Below are 20,058 nucleotides of genomic sequence, written 5' to 3'. Positions count from 1 at the left end.
CAGCTGTGCAAGTCCTCAACAAATGATTTTTCTGTACAAGTGGTTTAAAAATCACACAGCAAGTTCTGGAATATTCAAAACAATGATTCGATAGAACAAACATTCTACAGATACCTCAATTCCATATTATTTTGTTACAAACAGTTATCATGGCCTAAGCCCTGTGCATTGGTGCTCAGATTCATGGCCTCATCCATGCAATGTTATCTGTCTCCAGAGATCAAACTTTAGCTCTTGTACTAAAGCCCAAATGAGCAAATTAATAAATTCAGCGGCTTTTCTGGCACCAAACCCCTTCCCTCCCATGTAACTTGACTCAAATTTCAGATATTAAGTAGCAGGCTTATCAAGGAGAGGTCATATATAAATAGCACAGTCAAAAGCTACATCAGATGTAGGAAGACTAGAGGTTGACAAATGGGTTGAGCATCCTTGAAGGCAGAAGTTTCCAACACCACTGCTAGAGAGAAAGAGGAAAAAGTTTAAAATGAAATTAAAAAATTAAGTTTGTAATTTCAATGACCGTGTTTTGTCATTCAATATAGAATAAAGCAAAAAGGTCTATGTATGCAGTGATGAGGGAAACTTGAGAAAAAAAACTAAGTCATCACCTGTCCCTTGAGAGATCAAGTCCAGAAAGCAAGACTGGTATTTTAAAACTTAGCTTTTCCTAGCCTAAAGAAAAAGTTTTAGCATGTGCTATTTGGTAGTATTGTCAAAAACCAGAATTACATTTGCATCTTAATATAGGCGTGCATGTTGGAAATTCACTAGTAATAAAAACGAGTTGAAGAAAACCACGCTGTGTAAAAAGTTTCTGGAGCCACGCACTGGCTAGCAAACCCGACTAAGACAGAAAGGGTGGAAGTTTTTAATTTACTTACTGAGCTGCATCTGGAGCCTCTCCTGTAACTATTCTGTGACTACTAGAAAGCAGGCAGAACTATGACTAGACTGATTATTAGCAGTTACCTGACCAGACATAACTGGTCTGAAAGGGAAACAAGAAGCTTAGCACATAATAAATCATTTCATCCTTTTTCCTCTGAACACTGAGGAAGTCACATTTTCCTCTCTTCCATTCAACGTGCAGCAAACCTGATTAAATTAAGAGGAAATTGAATCTACAGCCATCTTAACCAGGCAGATATTTAAAAGGACACCTTTAACTCATCTGCCACCATCACCTGTTCACTTAAATTCTAAAGGCAGTGGTTTCTTCCACTTCATGTAGAAGTGTTCCTCAGAAAGGAATTATAATGCAGAAGCAAATATTATCCCTCCAGATGGACTTGGCATTCTAACACTGACAGCCTAATGGCTGACATAACAAAACAGCGAAGATGCTCCATGATTACAGGCATGCCACAGCAGCCAGCAGAGTGAAACGAGAGCCCTTCTAAATCTGAGCTAGCAAGGGAAAAAAATCACTTACTTTAAAAGTTTTTCTAACAGTGAGTATACCTTGCAGTATGTATACTCTTCCATCTGGCTACTAGGAGAGAACTACTACACTATAGGAGAGGGCTGGAGCACCCCTCCTATGAAGAAAGTCTGAAAAAGCTGGGGCTGTTCAGCCTGGAGGAGAGAAGGCTGCAGGGAGACCTTATTGTGACCTTCCAGAGCTTGAAGGGGGACTATAGGAAAGATGGAGACAACTCCTCAACCTCTTTAGCAAGGCCTGTTGTGACAGGATGAGGGTGGTGGTTTTAATCTAAAGGAGGGTAGAATTAGACTGGATAGAAGGAAAAAAAATTTACTATGAGGGTGGTGAAATACTGGCCCAGGTTGCCCAGAGAGGTGGTTGATGCCCCCTCCCTGGAAACATTCAAGGTCAGGCTGGACGGGGCTCTGAGCAACCTGGTCTAGTTGAAGATGTCCCTGCTCACTGCAGGGGGGCTGGACTGGACGGCCTCAAAGGTCCCTTCCGACCCATTCGATGATCCTACTATATTTAAGATCCATCATTTCCACATGAAGTTCCTTAAAGAAGTAGATACTATCACTATCAACACAATACTTCCGTTCCAGCAGTATCTGATGATTGTATGACTGAGCTTTATACATGTCATTGTGTATAGTTAGGCTACAGTAATCAAGTCCTTTCTGAAAAACCCCACCACTAAGATGATGACACCAAAGCACACGGGCTTTGCAGGCTCACATCTGATGCGGATGTAACACCCGGTCACAATCACAGAGCAGCACATACGCTTGCAGAAATACCTTCCCATGTAACCCCGTTCCACCACACTTGGGGTTTCCTGGCTTTTGCCAGTGAAGTTACTTCCATGTCCGTGAGCATAAACTTAATGAATATTGAATGTACTTTTGTAGAGAGAAAAGACTAAAATTCACACATATTCTATATTGACAGTTGCTCCTTTTACAAATATGCATATAAATCTGCTTTGGGTGAACTCACTTAATAGGAACATTTTAATTTATTCTTAAAACTTCTGGCCAAACTTAGTCTTCTTTGGTCCCTCACCCTAAAAACAACTTCCCATTCATCAAGCTGACAGATGTTAAAACTACAAATGTGCAAAAGACTTCTGAAACATTGGCTTCCTTTGTGAAAAGACTATTTCAAAGGAAGTGTAACATAAAAGTGCAGTCTTCCTTCCTGGAAAGCTAGCTACTGCCGTGCCATGGTAGCCTGACAGGCAAGTCAGAACCAGGGGCAACCCTAGACCCTTGCAGTGAGAAACTCAGTGCCAAACCCAGAACCTGGCTTAAATGCTGTATTTAGACATTGACCAGTAAGTCACAGTATTACTGTCACATCAGAAAGGGGTCTAAATACAGTTGCAGCTCAAGCTCAGCATTCTTATCAGTTAGAATAACTGAGTAAATCTATACTGACCAAGTGAGTTAATTTTGGTAAAAAAGTGACCGCCTTTGCTGACTACACTTTACAGGCTAAACTATCCGGCCAGCCACAGATTCTGCTATCTACTTCTCCTGTGCGTGGTTTGTTGTTTTGTTTTGGCTTTTTTTTTTTTGCCCTATAGGTTACCTGAAAACTAAAAGCAACACAAGAAACGCATACACACAGGGTACACTTTCAGAAATTCTTTCGTTTCTGCACACTAGAATATAACTGGAATAACTGACATGTCTTGACATCTGCTTAGGAACACCTGTGACAGGTAAAAATAATGCTTATTATCTACAGGTATCCTAACCAGCAACTTTCTCCCTAGTCATTGCTGTTTGTGAAGTGCACTGTTGCTAAATGAGCTATTTACAAATGTAAACTATGTAATTAAAGTTTTAAAATAAATAGACAACCCTTTACATTAGGTAGCAACTTGACTACAAGGTAATAGATCATCCAATTACATCTTTCAAACAAAATGATCTGTGTATGCTGCTCAATTTTTTTTTATGAAGAAAATCCTTGGCTCACAATCTGTTCTGCAAGAACCTCCTTGGTTTTCTTCCTTTACACTGGGTAATTGTGTAAAAATTCCTTAAGTTTTGTTGGATAGTCTGTCATCACTCCGGTTGCTCCCAGATCAAACGCCCTCTTGTATTCTTGTTCTTCATTCAGTACCCAAATATACACCTATGAGACGGGGGAGAGAGAGAAATTATTACAGGAAATACTCCAATTTAAAAAATGGTGACTTCTGACCTAAATTGTTTCATGTGTGAGAGATGATGCAGCATATATTTAAAATAAGTGATTACACTGTGATGCCAAAAGACACACACAAACATATACAACTCCTTCCCCCTCGCCTTCCAGAAGTGGGCATTTTCTAGTGGTGACTCCAACTCCATTTCGTTATCTGAGACTTCAGATATTTCTAAAAGTCAAAATATTATTTTGTGAAAAGCCCAAAACAGTTAAGCAGTTTAGCAGATATTGTAGGCCTAAGTCTGAAGTGTGGGGGAAAAAATAATCTTAAAGGTATTTATATTAAAAAGTCTTTTTCCAAGCAGGCAATTATTCTTTTGCAACTACCAAATTGCAAGTATAACAGCATAAGCTATTGCTTAGGAACCAAAATGCAATTTATAATTCTAGCGACACAACAGAACATGTTGGGGAGAACATGAACCCATCTGTGTCTGGTTGGTTCAACTTCTCACTAGGTTAAAAGCACATTTCCTTCAGCTTTGCCACATGTACCTGAATGCCCCGAGCAGTGAGGTGGTCAAAAAGTGCTTTCCGCATTAGCAATCTGCAGAAAGAAGAAAGATGTTATTAACAACTTGAAGTATATATTAAGTTTTTGATGTCTGTTGATGTTCTGTGATAAATTTTCCACAGAGCATTTAGATTCAGTGTTTTCTACAAGAAAGTGATTAGAAACCTAGTTTCAGAAAACTTTTAGTTCAAGCAACCCAAGACTGGTTAACACAGGCAGCCATAGCTGATGCAAATTTCTGCGTATTTATATCAACTCTTCTGAAGATCAGATCCAGTAGATTCCCCCTTCATCGTACAGATACCCTCTATCATGTCTGATTAATCAATCCCTTTGCTTTCAGCAGAGATTTTATCCTTCACACCAGAAGACAAGAAAACTCTACTGGCCACAAGAAATCAAACAAACAGATGTCGGACACAGAGCAAGAGCCAGGAGACACTTACTGCAATCACGTTCAACCTCTGAAAGTATAGGACTGTTTCCTCTGAAGCACAGATAATAATCTTAAAAGGCAAAGTGTTCTATGAAAGCCAAACAGCATCTCCTCCAACATTACAGAACAGCCGCAAGCCCATGAAAAAAGCCGCATTCTGAATCTACTTGCCTGTTAACTAAGTAAACACATTTAACGACAGAAACTAAATAGACTAAATTGGAATAATGCCCACTGCTACTGCACCTCAGTGGGTTTCAGCGTATGAAAAATAAAAGCATACAGGAACACCTACATAAGATTTGAATGTGACTTATGCTGCACTGACAAAAAAGTGAGAAGAAACTGAAAAAAATGACAACATAACAAGTGGTTATAGCAATAGCCAGTCTTAGCTGTTTGAGCCAACTGTTAATATATAGGCAAAATATAAATAAAAAATTAATAAGATTAAAATATTACGTGTCAGCTAGCCAGATAATAAATTTCTGGCTTCTCGTCATCTTCTGTGGTTCTTTCAGCCTGTTGAGGAAGAGGAAACAAAAAATTACCGGAGCACAGATTAGAATATTATTTGAGATGTTCCTGCAAAAGGAACATGAAGAATTAATCTTGCAGTTTCTCAAATTAGCGCAGTCATTTCACTAAGACAGTGACTTAGAACAAGGTTACACAAGAGAAATGTGCTACATTTAAAAGAAGAAGCAGAGGTGGGTATTCAGCAGCACTGGAGTAAAGTATGAGAAACAAAGAGCACGTGAAATCTCATACCTGCCCTGTTACTGACTTGCCTCTTGGCCTTATTCTGACTAGTTTGTTCTCAAGAAAGAGGGAGAAAAGTGCAAGAAATAGTTATTTTTACGGCACTGCTACCTATTACTATCTAGGCAGCATCAGCAGAAGCTGCATTGTAAAGGCAGCTGTGTGAAGGCAGCATCTATAGGAGATACTGTAAACACAGACCACTGATATACACAGGCACCCCACACTAACGACTGAGTACCTCAGAGCTGGCTAGAGACAGGTTAAATACAGAGGGGCCGAAGATTTGCATAGCGTTCTCTTAGGAATATACAAAAGTGCCTAAACTAATAAAACAGCCTCCTCAGCCTGAGGATACCGACTAAACCAGTGCTTAAGATCATTCACTTGCTTTACTATCAATTCAGTGCAGCAGCCACCGACAGACTCTAACTCACTTGAGGATGATTGAAGGCATGGGAATTTCCAAGAACTCTTCCTTGAAAGGAATGAACGGCAGCAGACCGGTGTAGAACAGGCCAAGAAGCAGGAGGACACGTTGCAAACAGAAAATGATGGGAATGTCAGCATTCTGCAGGAACCAGGAAAGAAAGATTCTAAATCACCTTGGTAGATTGTTGAGTCTTGCAATTAAATGTACTCATCAGTGCATGTTTAATGTTTAGCACTTGCACCTAAAGTTTAGGCTGCCAACTGTTTACAATATGCCTGCCACTGAATTTAAGTTACCCTTTCTGGTAGCTTGTAATCCAAGCAAAAATTTTACACAATTTGCGGGGGTATTGGGACCTAAAAAGGTAAAGTTTCACTGGTCGCAGTACTGCTTTCATTACCTGCCTTCACCACCTTTCCAGACGACATGACACTGTGCAGCATTTTGTCTTAGACTAGTATTACCACAAAGAACAAGCTGTGCTTTAGCACAGGACTTCATTACAGTTGGGTATCACATCAACTCACATCACGACACGTTTTTGAAGGTGCTGGTTTACAAAACAAAATATTTGGGCATTGATGCTATGAAAATGAACAAATAACTGCTGTTCTGGTAGGAAATGGGGTGTTGTTCTGCACAGATAAATCAGAATAATATCTGTGCTCTCAGCTAGATCAATTTCACTCAGGTGCGTAACTCCTGTGGACTGAGCACGATTTTCATTCAATCCTAATTGTACAATTCCTCAGCACAAAAAGGAAAAGAATCTATAGCTGTAAAACAGCTTTATACCAACATGACGGTACGTCAGCTAGTGGCCACATCCATTATGTTCAGAAAAAGAAACACACAATAAGCAATCCTTAGAAAAATTGCTTTTGTACCAGATGAATGATGTGCAAAACAGGCTCTAAGAGCTCCTGGCATATTTTATAGAACAAGAATAAAATGTGATTAAGCTTAATTCTTCAAGTATTTTATTGCAGAGTATATGGGTGTTAACTGTGCTTGATTTATTGTAACAGTATAGTAAGCAGAATACAATTAAAGTGCAAAATTTCTCATCACATCTGCAAGTCTGGCATAGCTGGCCAGATCCTGCTTCATAGGGTGCTTTTCTGTATGTTTTGTCACCCCAAAGTATCAAGCAGGCAAGAACGAAGCTCAGCTGGACCCATTCTTACCTCCTTAAGACATTTTGATACCACCTCGTAATTGACATTCCCCCATACTGTCAAGTGCTCTCGCTTATACTGACTCACCAGCTCCGAAACCTGCAATATAAAAAAGCAGAACCCTAACATGTATTCATTGAAAATTATGTGCAGAATTATTTAACCAAAACTGTACTTGTTACTTTGCAACTGCGTAAGTCATTACAGAAAAGAGAGTTTCGTTATACTCTCTCCCATCTTAAGATGATTGTGCTGCTTTGACTGGAAAGAACCAGGTGTTCAGGTCAACAGACAAAAAAAAGGCCATTATACCTCCATAATACCTAGATAATTTAAGAAAGCAAGATTGCAAAACAGTATCTGATGGAGAGCAGATTTCCCTTCTTGTGATGAACACATCTTTACACTGACATCATGTTGTGACGATACTTTGCTAGGCAACAGTCTATAAGAAGACCCCTCATATGAAGTACAAACTAAACATGTATCTAGTGGTGTAGCATCAGTTTCATGTCAAGACAGAGGGTCAGTAAAGAGCTGTTTGCTGAATATCTTGCACAAGACCACTTCTGTCTTCTGCATCACCTCATACATGGAGCAAGATCTAACATGTGAAGGATGAAGCAGTCCAAGAACCGAGATTTTAGTGTCATGGACTGCCAGCAAATCCAAGAAACTTTTCTTCTGGAATTTCAACAGCATTACATGACATTCAGTCCTAGTTCAGCACAGATTTTCATGTACCTTTTTGATCAACACATTGTTGTTCACTTTGATGTCAATGTTGACAGGAGTTTCTGGAAACGCCTCGAACACCTCTTTGAGGAGCGGAATACGGTTGTCTTTTCCCTCACAGTGACATTCTGGGGAAACAAGAAAGTTGTCATTGCTGTGACCATTTTTAATACACCACAGATAAAAGCTGAGATGTCAGAGCACTTGTTATCTTAAAATAAATAAAAAATATATATAGTTCCTAGAATTTGCACACTTTTAAACTGGAAAAAGAAAATTACTTCACTCAGGTAGCTGTCATTAATTATGACAAGCTCACTTCCATAATGAAAATGCCCTGAGCATATTGCACATTTAGGTTTGAACTTCATTAAACTCAGTCATTATTTAGCAACAGTAGGAGTGCAGGCGTCATTAGAAATCCTGAAATAGCAAACGCGGGCTCAGTCACCACATACCAAATGCAATGAGATTAACGTGAAACAAGACCAAATGAGAAAAACTTTTCCTTCTAGGAAAATTTACTGGAGAATCATAACGAGTAAAGGGAACAGAAGGCAACCCCCCCGCAGATCTTATTGTCTGAAACTGCTTGTGCCTCTAGGGAATTAACTGAAGGTTCTCGCCATCTCTTTGTATTACTGTATGTAAACAAAAATATATGTGCATGAAAATAACATGTCATGTGGCATGGATGTCATGTTGGTGCATTTTAAGTATTTTGTAATTTGAAACAGAAATGTTTAACACGAAATTCGCTTGTTGGGCAATTCAAATATGGAAAGATAGTCACAAAGCCCCTCAAGCAAGCAAACACATCCAATATCCTCTCTGGTAGCCTTTTCTAGGTGGGAGCGCTCTCAGTTTTAGCCTGTATGCTTTATTCAAATTATAGTCCCTTGAACCACAGTTTTCACAAGAAAACAGGTTAGTCTTTTTCTAGGTTTTCCTCTCTTGCAGCAATATTGGTACTGAACTTCAAGTCGTACATACAGTAGCTACTACTCTTTCCATTTACCCTTCTGAAAATGTCTATATTATCTGACATCTTGTAGTACTCCAAGCCCAGAGTGCACCAGCACAATGGCATTTGAGTTGTAAAGAAACTCTCTTCTGCCTTCTCTTCGTTTTTCGGAACAACAAATTTTCAGTCGGCATTCTCTGAAGATCTCACAAGGGAACTGGAAAGCAGTTGCAAGAAGTGGACAAGCAAACAAAAGTCACTGCCAACTGGTACAAAAGTATATATATTGGTTTCTAAAGGCAGGATTTTATTTCCTTTTAAACTACTCTTATCAAGATACTGACAGAAGCAAATCCACTTTTCTACTCCCTTCGCCAAAATAAAAAATTGCCACACTACAATAATGGAAAATTAGTTACTGGTACTGGAAATTGAAACAGCAAAGGACAAAAATTTACCTTTCTGAAACGTGACGCCCAACTTGCAGAGATATGGCGGAAGTTCCTTAAAATAAAGGGAAATGGGACACACTAATTCAAATGCAGGAATATAATCATTGCTTTTCTCAAAAAAGAGAAAAAATATAATTCATAAACAATGTAAGTTCTCTCTAAGACAAAAATTATATTTTTTTTTACATCTTCTTGCCCAAAAAGTGGTTCAGAAGCAGTGTGTTCATTCTTACTTGAATTATTTGGCATTCTTAGATTTGTGTTACCTGTAGCTGAGCAAGGCAAAATGTTTCTAGACTCCTGTCTGAAAATTCTGAGAAGTCCACTTAAATATCAGATGGAAAGACAGTTCCACAAAACAGGCTTTTAAAACTGTCAATGCAGGTAGGATTCACCTTCCGGTTTTCCCATTAAAAAGCTGGTCATACGAGAAGGAGCTTGTTGACTAAGCTTCCTTTGTCATCTGTATGGCAAAACAGGCCCACCTCCAGAGAGCTATTCATCCAACCCACTACTGGGCAGAGTTAATCACTCTCTGGAAACGTGCCGGTTTTCCTCCCTTGGTTACACAGGGAGCCTATCTAACTTTTCTTTTTAGTAAGACAAGATGAATCCCCTTCTTGATTTGGATACCAGGCATACACACACACACACACACAACCTGCCTGCCCACCCCAGCTACTCTACAAATGAATTTTTAAGTCATCTAGCACTCACGTTTTATCTTCAACTTACAGAGTATTTGAGGTCGGATATGTTGACATCAACTCCTGTTGATCTCTTCAGGTTCTCATCATGGGACACGACCACTTGCTCATCTTTTGTCAGGTGACAATCCAGCTCCAACATGTCTGTTCCTATATTAACCGCACTGTAAGCAAAGAATTCTGCTTTGAACCACACGTGTATTTCATACAGGTCCAAACCTAACACATACACGCTATTCAATTAAACTGATCCCAGTGGAGCTACTTTAGATGCTTTATGATGCAATGAATCCTCACAATCTTGCTGCAAAGCAAGAAGCAAATAACTCTGCTGCAGTAGGAAACCTGATGCAAGACTAAACAATGTATCATGAATCAGAGATGGGATTTGAACTCAGGAGCTTTGGCTCTGTCTTCCATAGGAATCAAGTAGGACACTTGCTGATCACAGCCTGCCACCTCAGTATTGCAAAACCTATTTCTAAAGTACTGTTTCAGAATTTTGAGTATAATGTTTATTAGTATCAGCACATTTACCACTTGAAGAAGCAAGCTCTTTTAAAAAAGACAAGTAATCAATGTTGTGGTAAGCATAAACAACAAATGACAGGGATATGAAAGCTTTTTTTTACTTGATTTAAGTTACTCAGGAATGGATGGATCAGGAAGTTAGCAATGGTGCTTTCAGGCTTTCCGCTTTTTAGCTAGCAAAACTACATTTAAAAAAAAATTTATTTTAATTAAAAAGTTTTCATTTTAAATTTTAAAAAATAAACCACTGAAACACCCAGCCATATTTTTCAAAGGAAAATAGGCATTTCTGTACCAATATGCTGCTTTGAAAAGTTCTAATCCAACCCCAGATCCACGCAATAGAAGCTTAGCTCGTAGGAGGGGTAAAGAAAGCAGAAATTAGTAATAATACTCATGGAAAAATAAGTACAGGAAACCAGAACAGAAAAACTAAGCTTTATTCCAATGAGAAATGAATGGCTCATTTCATTAGAAAACAAAATATTCAGAAGGTATCATTCCGGCTAAAAGTCCCAGCCTGAAGTCCAAACACTTCCTTCAAAACAGCGGGCTGTTCTTTTTACCCACCTACGAAGAAACGTATCACATCTGTGAGCACAGCCTATACCAGACCCAAAGCTCCGTGACTTCAGTAACAGCCTTTCCCTTAAGAAAAGGGCTTGACTGACTGCTGAAGTTGAGCCGTGCCATAAACGTTCACAAACACAATAACAAAGCAAAAAACCGGAATATACTCCCATAAGTGTTTAACACAATTTCTGGTCCAGCTGGGATAATGATCAAGAGGGGGGTTGTCAAATTAAAACCAATTTGTTAAATGTTTTCCAGTGCCACTAATTAAGAATTAGTAGAGGAACAAAATCCTATTACGCATGGAAGATACACAGCCTGTTCTGTGTAATTTTTCCTCCTGAGGAAAAGCATCTCCTAATATGCTGCAGGAGATTTGCCAAATTTGTAGATGTTCCCATCTAGTACCATGCATTATCATTTAACCAGCAAAGTTTATGAGAAATATTATTGCTTAAGAAATGCAAGACCGATGCTGCACAGAAAAAGGAGAACAACAACTTGCCTTGTTAACAAATTTGAGAATTTGCCAGGCTCTGACTAGCAGCTTGCTGCTCAATAAAGCTTCCTTAAAGTGCTGCGTTTTTTCAGCTGGAAGTCAGTTTGATCTGCAGCTCTATAAAAACACATCAAATTTACATTGCTCCAGACAAGACTCCAGATGTCCTCCAGATTCAGAAGAATGTGTTGGATTCAGATCCAACTGCTCCAGAACTTGAGGTGTGAAGCAGAGTCACATTTGCAAATTAGGATGCTAGAGTTCTTTGCTTATGTTTAACGCCAACCGTTTTCAAGTGAAAGGGCATATGTAAGAAAAGCCTTACCGTGGAAACTAAATTCCATTAGGCCAGGCCTACTGTAGCACAATGCACAGAGTTTATACATACTAAGTTGACCATGTACTTTCATTGCTGTAACTACAGAGTTTAACGCTTTCTCTCTAAACCAAGTGTGTTCATAAAAGAAAAGGAAATACAATGAGAAAAATATCTGGAGAGTTCACTTAGCTTCCTGTCAAGACAATGCTAAAGTACATGAGGACAATTAAAATGGGGACAATGCTGAATTATTAGGGACAATTAAACTCGTAATTAAATTCTTACGACATCTTTTATGCGAGATCCCCAAATACTTTAAGACACTGCAAGTGTCTCTTTTGGCTTAAAATCAATTATTTCAAAGTCTAAAACCACTACAGAAGCATCTAAATGTAGTATAATGTGATTACAGCCCCCCAAAATCTACCAGGTATTTTACCATGCAAACAAAAAAATACTGTCTTTGGCCTGTGTGTCCAAACCTGCAGAAACAGCTTTTGCAGGCACGCCCTATTTGGCTTCATGCAAAATCTGATGGATTTTAAGTTGATTAGTTCATACCAGCTGTCTGAGCCAATCTAGCTGATTTTTCACCAGTTTTCTAAGCAATTCCTTTTTCTAGCTTACCAGGGGAGATGGGAATGAGCAGATGGGAAGGACAAAGCCTCTACCCCTCCGCAGAGGAAGCCAGAAGACTTTGTACTGCCTAATGCAAAATAATGGCTCTGACTCTGCTTTCTACAGAGGTAGCATGCCTTTATTATTCAGCCAAGGCAATTTCAAAACAAGTAACTGAACTTTGCTATTGGCAGTTGCAGTGAGCTCAAAAAGTGGACCTCATTGCATTTGTTACACTATAGTCATAAAATAACTGAAGTGGTCAGAAGAAAATACAGATATTTGTCTGACTCTTACAAAACTTTGTCTGACTCCTAGCACAGTCCTTACTCTAAGGACTACAGCGTATTTCTGGGAATGAAATAAAAATAGGTTATGGTATAACTTCCTTTGTAAGAGCCCCATACATATAAACACAGTATGATACTAAATGAAAATTAAGAAATGGTTAAAAAAGCACAGCACTTTCCAGAAACTGTGTTAGCAGACTTGAAAAAAAGGCAGGCCGGCAGGAAAAAAAAACCCAAAACTATGCTAAGCTTCCATGGAGATAGAAAATACTGCAGTACTTTCAATAGCACTGTTTGGTTGGGAAAGCTGGCACTCCTTAGTCTGCAAGAAAATGTGCAAACTGATGAGGCTACTTAGCACAAAGCAAATTAAAAAACCCAAACCAAACAAAGAGAAGCCTACATAATTTGGTCACTGCTCATTGGCAGCTGGAGTTGTAGATATGCTTCTTTTTCAAATGCCTTTGAGAACCTTGTTAAAATTCACTACTTAAATGCTGGAGGCTTAAAAGGCTTTCCAGTACCAACTCCATTTTAAACCCCTAGATAAGCGGCTTTCACACATTGTGCAAATGAAGACCGTGTATGAAGGGGAAAAAAAACCCATACCACAAACAGTTTTAATAGCTTTACAGATGCTATATTAAAAGTTTGTTAACATTAGGATTTCAGTCACAATAATTCTAGGAGACAAATTATTATTAACCTTCTGTATAGAGGAGGGAACTGAATACCATGAAACTGGAATATCCAAGAGAATTGGTTACAGCCATAATAGCAGCCAACAGATTCAGGCTTCCTGCAATCCAGCCTTCTATGCTAATTAGCATTTCGGTATAGGCCATGATTTGAAATACCTTTTTTCTAGATACATTGATGTTTCTCAAAAGAGTGGATTATATTAGTTATGAAAAATAGCTTTACAATGATAAATTAATGGAAGTAATCGCCATTCAACATGGAAGCAGTATTGTTTCATGTTTTATTAGCTAGCTCAGGAGGAATCGGGCCTCAGGAGTTTATTTCCAACTGCCAGTCTACCACGTTATTGCGTACAAATCATAGTTCTGGTATCCCAATTCCCTCTTGTTCAAACTGGAGTAACGGCCAGCAATCCACAGAAGTCATGCAAAGGAGAGATGACTTTCAGAAATAGGACACTGTACCCCAAACAGCTGGTGGAAGTCCTAGCTTCCATGATTGCTTTGCTCACTAAAGACAATGAGAACACCGCTAGTTTAGGCATTATTGGTTCCATTTGTACTTACTGATGAAAGGCTGCCATCGTGTTTTCCAGGTTCTCTCCAGCACCTACAAAAATAACAAGAACTAAAACATGTACAAAACTTTTTTCCTCCCCTCAATCCCAGTGGAAATAAAAAATAATGTATTTTAAAATGTACATATTTTGAGGAAAATATTTGGAGGAATGAGTATGAAGTTAAGAGTCAGAAATCCCTGTTGGCATGAGACTACTGGGGGACCCAAGAGACAGGACTTTCTCAAGATAAAACAATTTAAAAAAGAAAAAAAAGAAAAAAATGGAAGGCCATTATCTTGGACTTGTGTAACACTTCAAATATACAAAACAAAGTGTTTATTTTACCAGAGGTTTTGTGCCCCGTTTTTACTTGAAGCCGCTGTATTTGGCTATGAAAATACGCTCTGCCGGTGTAGGAACAGTATATGCAAAGAGTCTATTTTAGAGTTAGAGAAGTAATAAGAGGAAAGGTGATAGGAGGGGAAAAACCCCAAAACCCCAACAAGAAAAAAAAGAAGCACCCAAGACTCTCTAAAGTTGATATTCCCTAACCACATAACCCAGTTGATGCTCAAAGAGGCGACAACCTCTTTTTCAGTGCAAGCATACTTCCCTGAGACAGCACAAATCTGTCAATAAAGGTTTACGTTGCTGGCAAAGAGAGGCCTCAAACACAAGGAATGAAACATACATCGACTCCAGTTAAGAAATGAAAGGACAAGCACTAGAAATTTTCTTTCAGGCAGGAGTAAACTCTGCAACTCTTAAGCCATCATTCTCTGCATAAAAGTCTTCGAAAATCAGCCTGGTTAGGGACTGGAAAAGGTTGTGCCTTCTTCCTCCCTCAGAAAATAGGCTATATTATATACAGAAAACCAAAACAACTTCAGGAAGGTACACATACTGATGCGGATATCTATGCAAATTTTAACTACTCTCTGACAGTGATGAACGACAGACTTAGTAAACAACAATTATAAAAGCTTCAATTAAGGCCTTGCCTATTAACAAGGCCTTACCAGTCCATACTTATCTGTGTTTAGTTACTTAAAGCAATGCAATTCTATGCATGCATAACTACCGATTTAAAATTGTTATCAGGGTAGCCTGCATTGATAAGTTTACAAAATGAAAGTCTTAACTGACTTTGAATCATAATGACAAAATCTGCATGGTTTAACATAAACCAATACAGGAAGCCCACAGCAGCTTCTGTGATCAGACATTCACCAATATTTTGTGGACTTTGATGGCAGAACTAGGAATAGGCTGAGTGGCAAAAGTGACCGAGGGATAGAGAGAAGCATGAGAACCTCATCGTGTACTTCTGATGATTGCCTAACAGATGGGAAACGCTTGCATAGGACCTGGCTGATTAGTTACAAGGTAACTGCAATAAAAATTCAGGTTTTAGATAACTTATCAGCTGTGACAACACAGCCCATACATCCTGAACGGTAAGAGAGGGGGAAAAACCTGAGTCAGTCTTCAGTTTGTGAACAAAACAACAGTATTCTAACATTCCTGGGCAGAAATTTCCAAAAACTAAAACTTTAAATGACTGATCTAAAAAGTAACATGTTAGAGAAGTAGGCATGGTGAGTCAAACCAGTTGGTAAGTGGTTTGTAGTGTTTTGGGGAAACAAGGAAAAGAAGTTGAGAGATCAGCTGAAACAGGAACACTGAATCAGAAATGGCTTTCACAAACCACACTCGGAAAAGGAAACTATGACAAGAAAGTGATTTGATGTACTAAATCATTTTCCCTCCTTAAAAATGAAAAGCCTGGCCTGACTGAAGGGCTTCTGACATTTCCTTAAACGTACCTCCAGATTCCCGTACTGTCCATTTGTGTTGTGAACTACATGCATTTCCCACGCAGAAATTACCTTCCCCTGTATGCTTTAGCATCCTGTGACCCAAAATAGCCACATCCAAACATTATGATTTCACACTCTAACTTTGAAAGCACAACCATGGGACAAGAGAGGGTCAATGTCAAGTTCTGGCTCAAGGAGATGACCCTTGGAAGGCCTGTTGGTTTGGGTTTTCCCCCCCAGTGTAAGCAAAGATGCACATTAGAAAGAATGTTGCCAGTACGTCAAGGGAGGCGATTGTTCCCCTCTACTCAGCACTGGTGAAACCACATCTGGAGTGCCGTGCCCAGTTCTGGGTTCCAAAGTACAAGACAGACATGGATCTACTGGAACAAGTCCAGAGAAGGGCTGTGAAAATTCAGGGATGAGAGATTCTTGCATACAGTGAGAGACTGAGGGTGCTGGAATTGTTTACCCTGGAGAAGAGAGGCTCGGGAGGATCTTACCAATGTATAAATACTGGATCGGAAGGGAGTAAAGAAGTCTGAGCCAGACTCTTCTCAGTGTTGCCCGGGGAAAGGACAGGAGGCAATGTGAACAAATTGAAATACAGGAAATTAAATTTATAAACTTAAGAACCCTCCCTTTTTTATTGTAAGTGACCAAACTCTGCAACATGCTGCCCAGAGAGGTTGTGGAGCCTCCATCCTTGGATGTGTTCAGAACCTAACTGGACAGTGTCCTGATCAACCTGCTCTAGTTGCCCTTGCTCTGGTCAGATGAGATGATCTTCAGAGGTCCCTTCCAATCCCAGCTATTCTGTGATTCTGTAAAAATCACCACACTACCTTGTCTCAAAGGCCCTGCAACCTACTCCATACAGCTGGTATTAAGAGAGGACTCTAAGAATACCAAGACTTAACTATTGATCTCAGAAATGACCAATTTTAAAATAATGCAGACATGAAGAAATACTTCAGGGACGCTTTGCTCTCTACAACTACCTGAAAGGAGGTTGTGGTGAGGTGGGGGTTGGTCTCTTCTCCCAAGTAACAAGTGACAGGACAAGAGGAAATGCCTTCAGGCTGCGTCAGGGGAGATTTAGATTGGATATTAGGAAACACTTATTTACTGAAAGAGTGGTCAGACATTCGAAGAGGCTGCCCAGAGAGGTGGTGGGATCACCAGCCCTGGAGGTATTCAAAAAACATGTGGACGTGGCACTTCAGGGCATAGTTTAGGCGGCCTGGGGGTGTTGGGGTGACTGTTGGACTTGATGATCCTAGAGGTCTTTTCCAACCTTTATGATTCTATGATTCCACTGATGAGCTATAAACTGAGATAAGAAAATTCTTGCATGAAGAAGTGAAATCAAAACCCACAGACAAAAAACCTTCATATATAAGGCTTCATCTCAGAGAGGAAAAAGCCAAACAAGTTAAGTGTTACCTTGATCTCCGAAGTTAACAGGAGTAATGCAATAGGGAAACCTGGCACTGCGTCTAAAGCTACAGCATGACTAAAGCCTGATGAGAACTTAAGTCCCACAGGAATTTAGTTACAAGGTAAATACTACAGAGAATAAAGAGTAAGTGATCTTCAGTCTCATAGTACCCGATGAGCAAAAAGCTGACGCAACTTTAAGGGTTGTACTCCTACCTTAGGTGTATTTTCACAATATACATGGGGACACAGAACAATTTGAAGACTGTGAACTTTGTCTTTGAACACCTAATGAATAATCCTCCCATTGAGTAAGGCTTTCCTGTTGTTCTAATGGTGCTTAGCGCAACTGGCTGAAACACTTGCATTCTAGGCTTAGGGCTGTATATCTTAACTAAGGTCATTGCAAAGAAGCGAGAACTAAAGAAGATTAAGGAGATCATACCAAGTTCCAAAGTCATCTGCAAGTTTTTAATAGCTTGCAAATTAACAAACAAACAGGTAACAATCAAAATCGAGAACCTTTTGTTCACTGAATGAAAATACGTACCTACCAGGAAATGGGTAACATGCGTTTCAAACCAAAATGTGCATTTTAGGCTACACTCAAGACTGTAGTTCTAAAGAAACTTAATGTGTCTTATAAACTAAATGAAAGAAATGCAAGTAATAAAACCTGTAAGAGATCAGTCCTATATTTTATATTTTAATAATTCAAGGCAGTAGCAGTAGTTAAGGACCATGGGCCAGAATTGCGATCAAATACTGCATAAACTGGCACTAGATACGACATTTAAAACTGTTTAAACTCAGCATCTGACATATCTCCCGCAGAGTTTTGGGAAAAATATTTACTAGAAAACTGACTATTTTCACTAACTGAATGAGGCAGCAGGGGAAGCGCAGAACTGATCATCACACAAAAGGAAAATACATTTTGCTGTATTTTTTTTTCTTCCCAATGCTTTGGAAAAGGTGGAAGAAACTTTAAAAGCATCTTTAAGCTATCTTAGACAGAAGCAACCAGCCTACGCACAAGGCCTCGGCGCAAGGTGTATGGAGGGGACAAGACTCCCAGGATAGGATTCGTTTTACCATGGCACCGAACCTTTAATCACCACCAACAGCAAGGGGAGCAAGAACAGAGTCACAGCAAACTGCATTTCTTCTGAAGCCAGAAAGCAAAGCAAATAGGCAGTTAGAGGCAAGCAGATTGATCTTTTATACCTGATCTAAGCAACAGTCAGCCACCTCTCTCATTAGGGCCAGAAACACTCTAACACTGAATCATTAGGAAGAAAAAATATATACATTTGAGAAGGAAGCCATCACGGTCAGAACCCATGTAAAACAAGCTGAATTCGGCTGACGCGTTTTGAGTTCGGAGATTAATTCAGCTTTGAAATCAAGCACTGGTCAGCAGGTGGCACCTAAAATTAGGTTGCAGGAGAAAGGTTTAAAGGGAGCCCGCTGTGAACGATGGGCAATGGGCAGCAGCCCTCAAGCCCATCCTGGCAAGGCTCGGGCAGCGCCGAGAGGCTTCCTGAGGGAGTGGGGAGGCATGGCCCCTGGGCCGGGGGAGCCCCCTCAGCACCCGGGGTGGCCTACAGCCCTGAGGGCGTGGGGAGGCATGGCCCCCTGGGCCAGGGGAGCCCCCTCAGCGCCCGGGGTGGGCTACAGCCCTGAGGGAGTGGGGAGGCATGGCCCCCTGGGCCGGGGGAGCCCCCTCAGCGCCCGGAGTGGCCTACAGCCCTGAGGGTGTGGGGAGGCATGGCCCCCTGGGCCAGGGGAGCCCCCTCAGCGCCCGGGGTGGGCTACAGCCCTGAGGGAGTGGGGAGGCATGGCCCCCTGGGCCGGGGGAGCCCCCTCAGCACCCGGGGTGGCCTACAGCCCTGAGGGAGTGGGGAGGCATGGCCCCCTGGGCCAGGGGAGCCCCCTCAGCGCCCGGGGTGGGCTACAGCCCTGAGGGAGTGGGGAGGCATGGCCCCCTGGGCCGGGGGAGCCCCCTCAGCACCCGGGGTGGGCTACAGCCCTGATGGAGCGGGGAGGCATGGCCCCCTGGGCCAGGGGAGCCCCCTCAGCACCCGGGGTGGGCTACAGCCCTGAGGGAGCGGGGAGGCATGGCCCCCTGGGCCAGGGGAGCCCCCTCAGCACCCGGGGTGGCCTACAGCCCTGAGGGAGCGGGGAGGCATGGCCCCCTGGGCCAGGGGAGCCCCCTCAGCACCCGGGGTGGGCTACAGCCCTGATGGAGCGGGGAGGCATGGCCCCCTGGGCCAGGGGAGCCCCCTCAGCACCCGGCGTGGGCTACAGCCCTGATGGAGCGGGGAGGCATGGCCCCCTGGGCCAGGGGAGCCCCCTCAGCACCCGGGGTGGGTTGCAGCCCTGAGAGAGTGTTGGGCAGCCACAGCCTTCGCCCGCCTGAGGGGAGGGCGGGAAGTGGGGTCGCAGCGGGAAGCAAGCTACCCCCCTCCCCGTCCCGGTCTCCCTCACTCACCGCCGCGGTGGGAGATGTGCCGGCAGCGGAAACGCTGCCGCTTGGGCCGGTGGAGCAGCCCCGGACACTTGAGAAGAAGCGCCGAGGTGAGGACATATCCGCCCAGAGTGGAGAGCAGGTACAGCGTCGCCGACATCCTGCGCCTCTACGCCGGCTAAGCCCGGCTCCACGCCCGGCCTCTCCCGCTCCTGTCCCACCCCTCGCCCGGCCCGGCCCGGCCCGCAACCGGCTCCCAGCGACAAGGCGGCGCTGCGGGAGCCGCTGCCACTGCAGCCGCGCAGCCGCACCGCCTCCCCTCCGCCCCCGAGCCGGGCGCCAGTGCGCAGGCGCGAGGGGACCCCGGCCCTTCCCGCCAAGGGCTCATCCCTGAGGCCGTCACCTCTCAG

The 20,058-nt window shown here is 41.9% G+C and overlaps 1 protein-coding gene across 1 annotated transcript; it reads right to left on the bottom strand.

The window, feature by feature from the left end:
* Positions 1–140: 140 nt before the first annotated feature.
* GDPD1 (glycerophosphodiester phosphodiesterase domain containing 1) lies at positions 141–19,943 on the bottom strand. Its single transcript, XM_075112955.1, has 10 exons — positions 19,673–19,943; positions 13,926–13,968; positions 9,856–9,991; positions 9,127–9,172; positions 7,714–7,832; positions 6,979–7,068; positions 5,796–5,929; positions 5,059–5,118; positions 4,142–4,193; positions 141–3,571 (listed from the first exon to the last, which is right to left on the bottom strand). Exons 1-10 carry the CDS (start codon positions 19,806–19,808, stop codon positions 3,449–3,451), a joined length of 939 nt encoding a protein of 312 aa, XP_074969056.1. The 5' UTR covers positions 19,809–19,943; the 3' UTR covers positions 141–3,448.
* Between the last annotated feature and the right edge of the window lie 115 nt (positions 19,944–20,058).

Source organism: Phalacrocorax aristotelis, chromosome 18, assembly GCF_949628215.1.
Source record: "Phalacrocorax aristotelis chromosome 18, bGulAri2.1, whole genome shotgun sequence".
Taxonomy (NCBI): Eukaryota; Metazoa; Chordata; class Aves; order Suliformes; family Phalacrocoracidae; genus Phalacrocorax; species Phalacrocorax aristotelis.
The sequence above is the reverse complement of the archived record's forward strand: the minus strand, read 5'-3'. Positions and strand labels throughout refer to the sequence as shown.

What these genes read in the sequence shown, in the direction of transcription:
- GDPD1 (XM_075112955.1), bottom strand. Translation starts at nt 19,808, where the DNA reads ATGTCGGCGACGCTGTACCTGCTCTCCACTCTGGGCGGATATGTCCTC. An exon ending in GCACATCTCCCACCGCGGCG is followed by an intron (nt 13,969 to 19,672) that starts GTGAGTGAGGGA and finishes TTATTTTTGTAG; the next exon opens with GTGCTGGAGAGAACCTGGAA. An exon ending in ATTATCTGGCTAGCTGACAC is followed by an intron (nt 4,194 to 5,058) that starts GTAATATTTTAA and finishes TTCTTTCTGCAG; the next exon opens with ATTGCTAATGCGGAAAGCAC.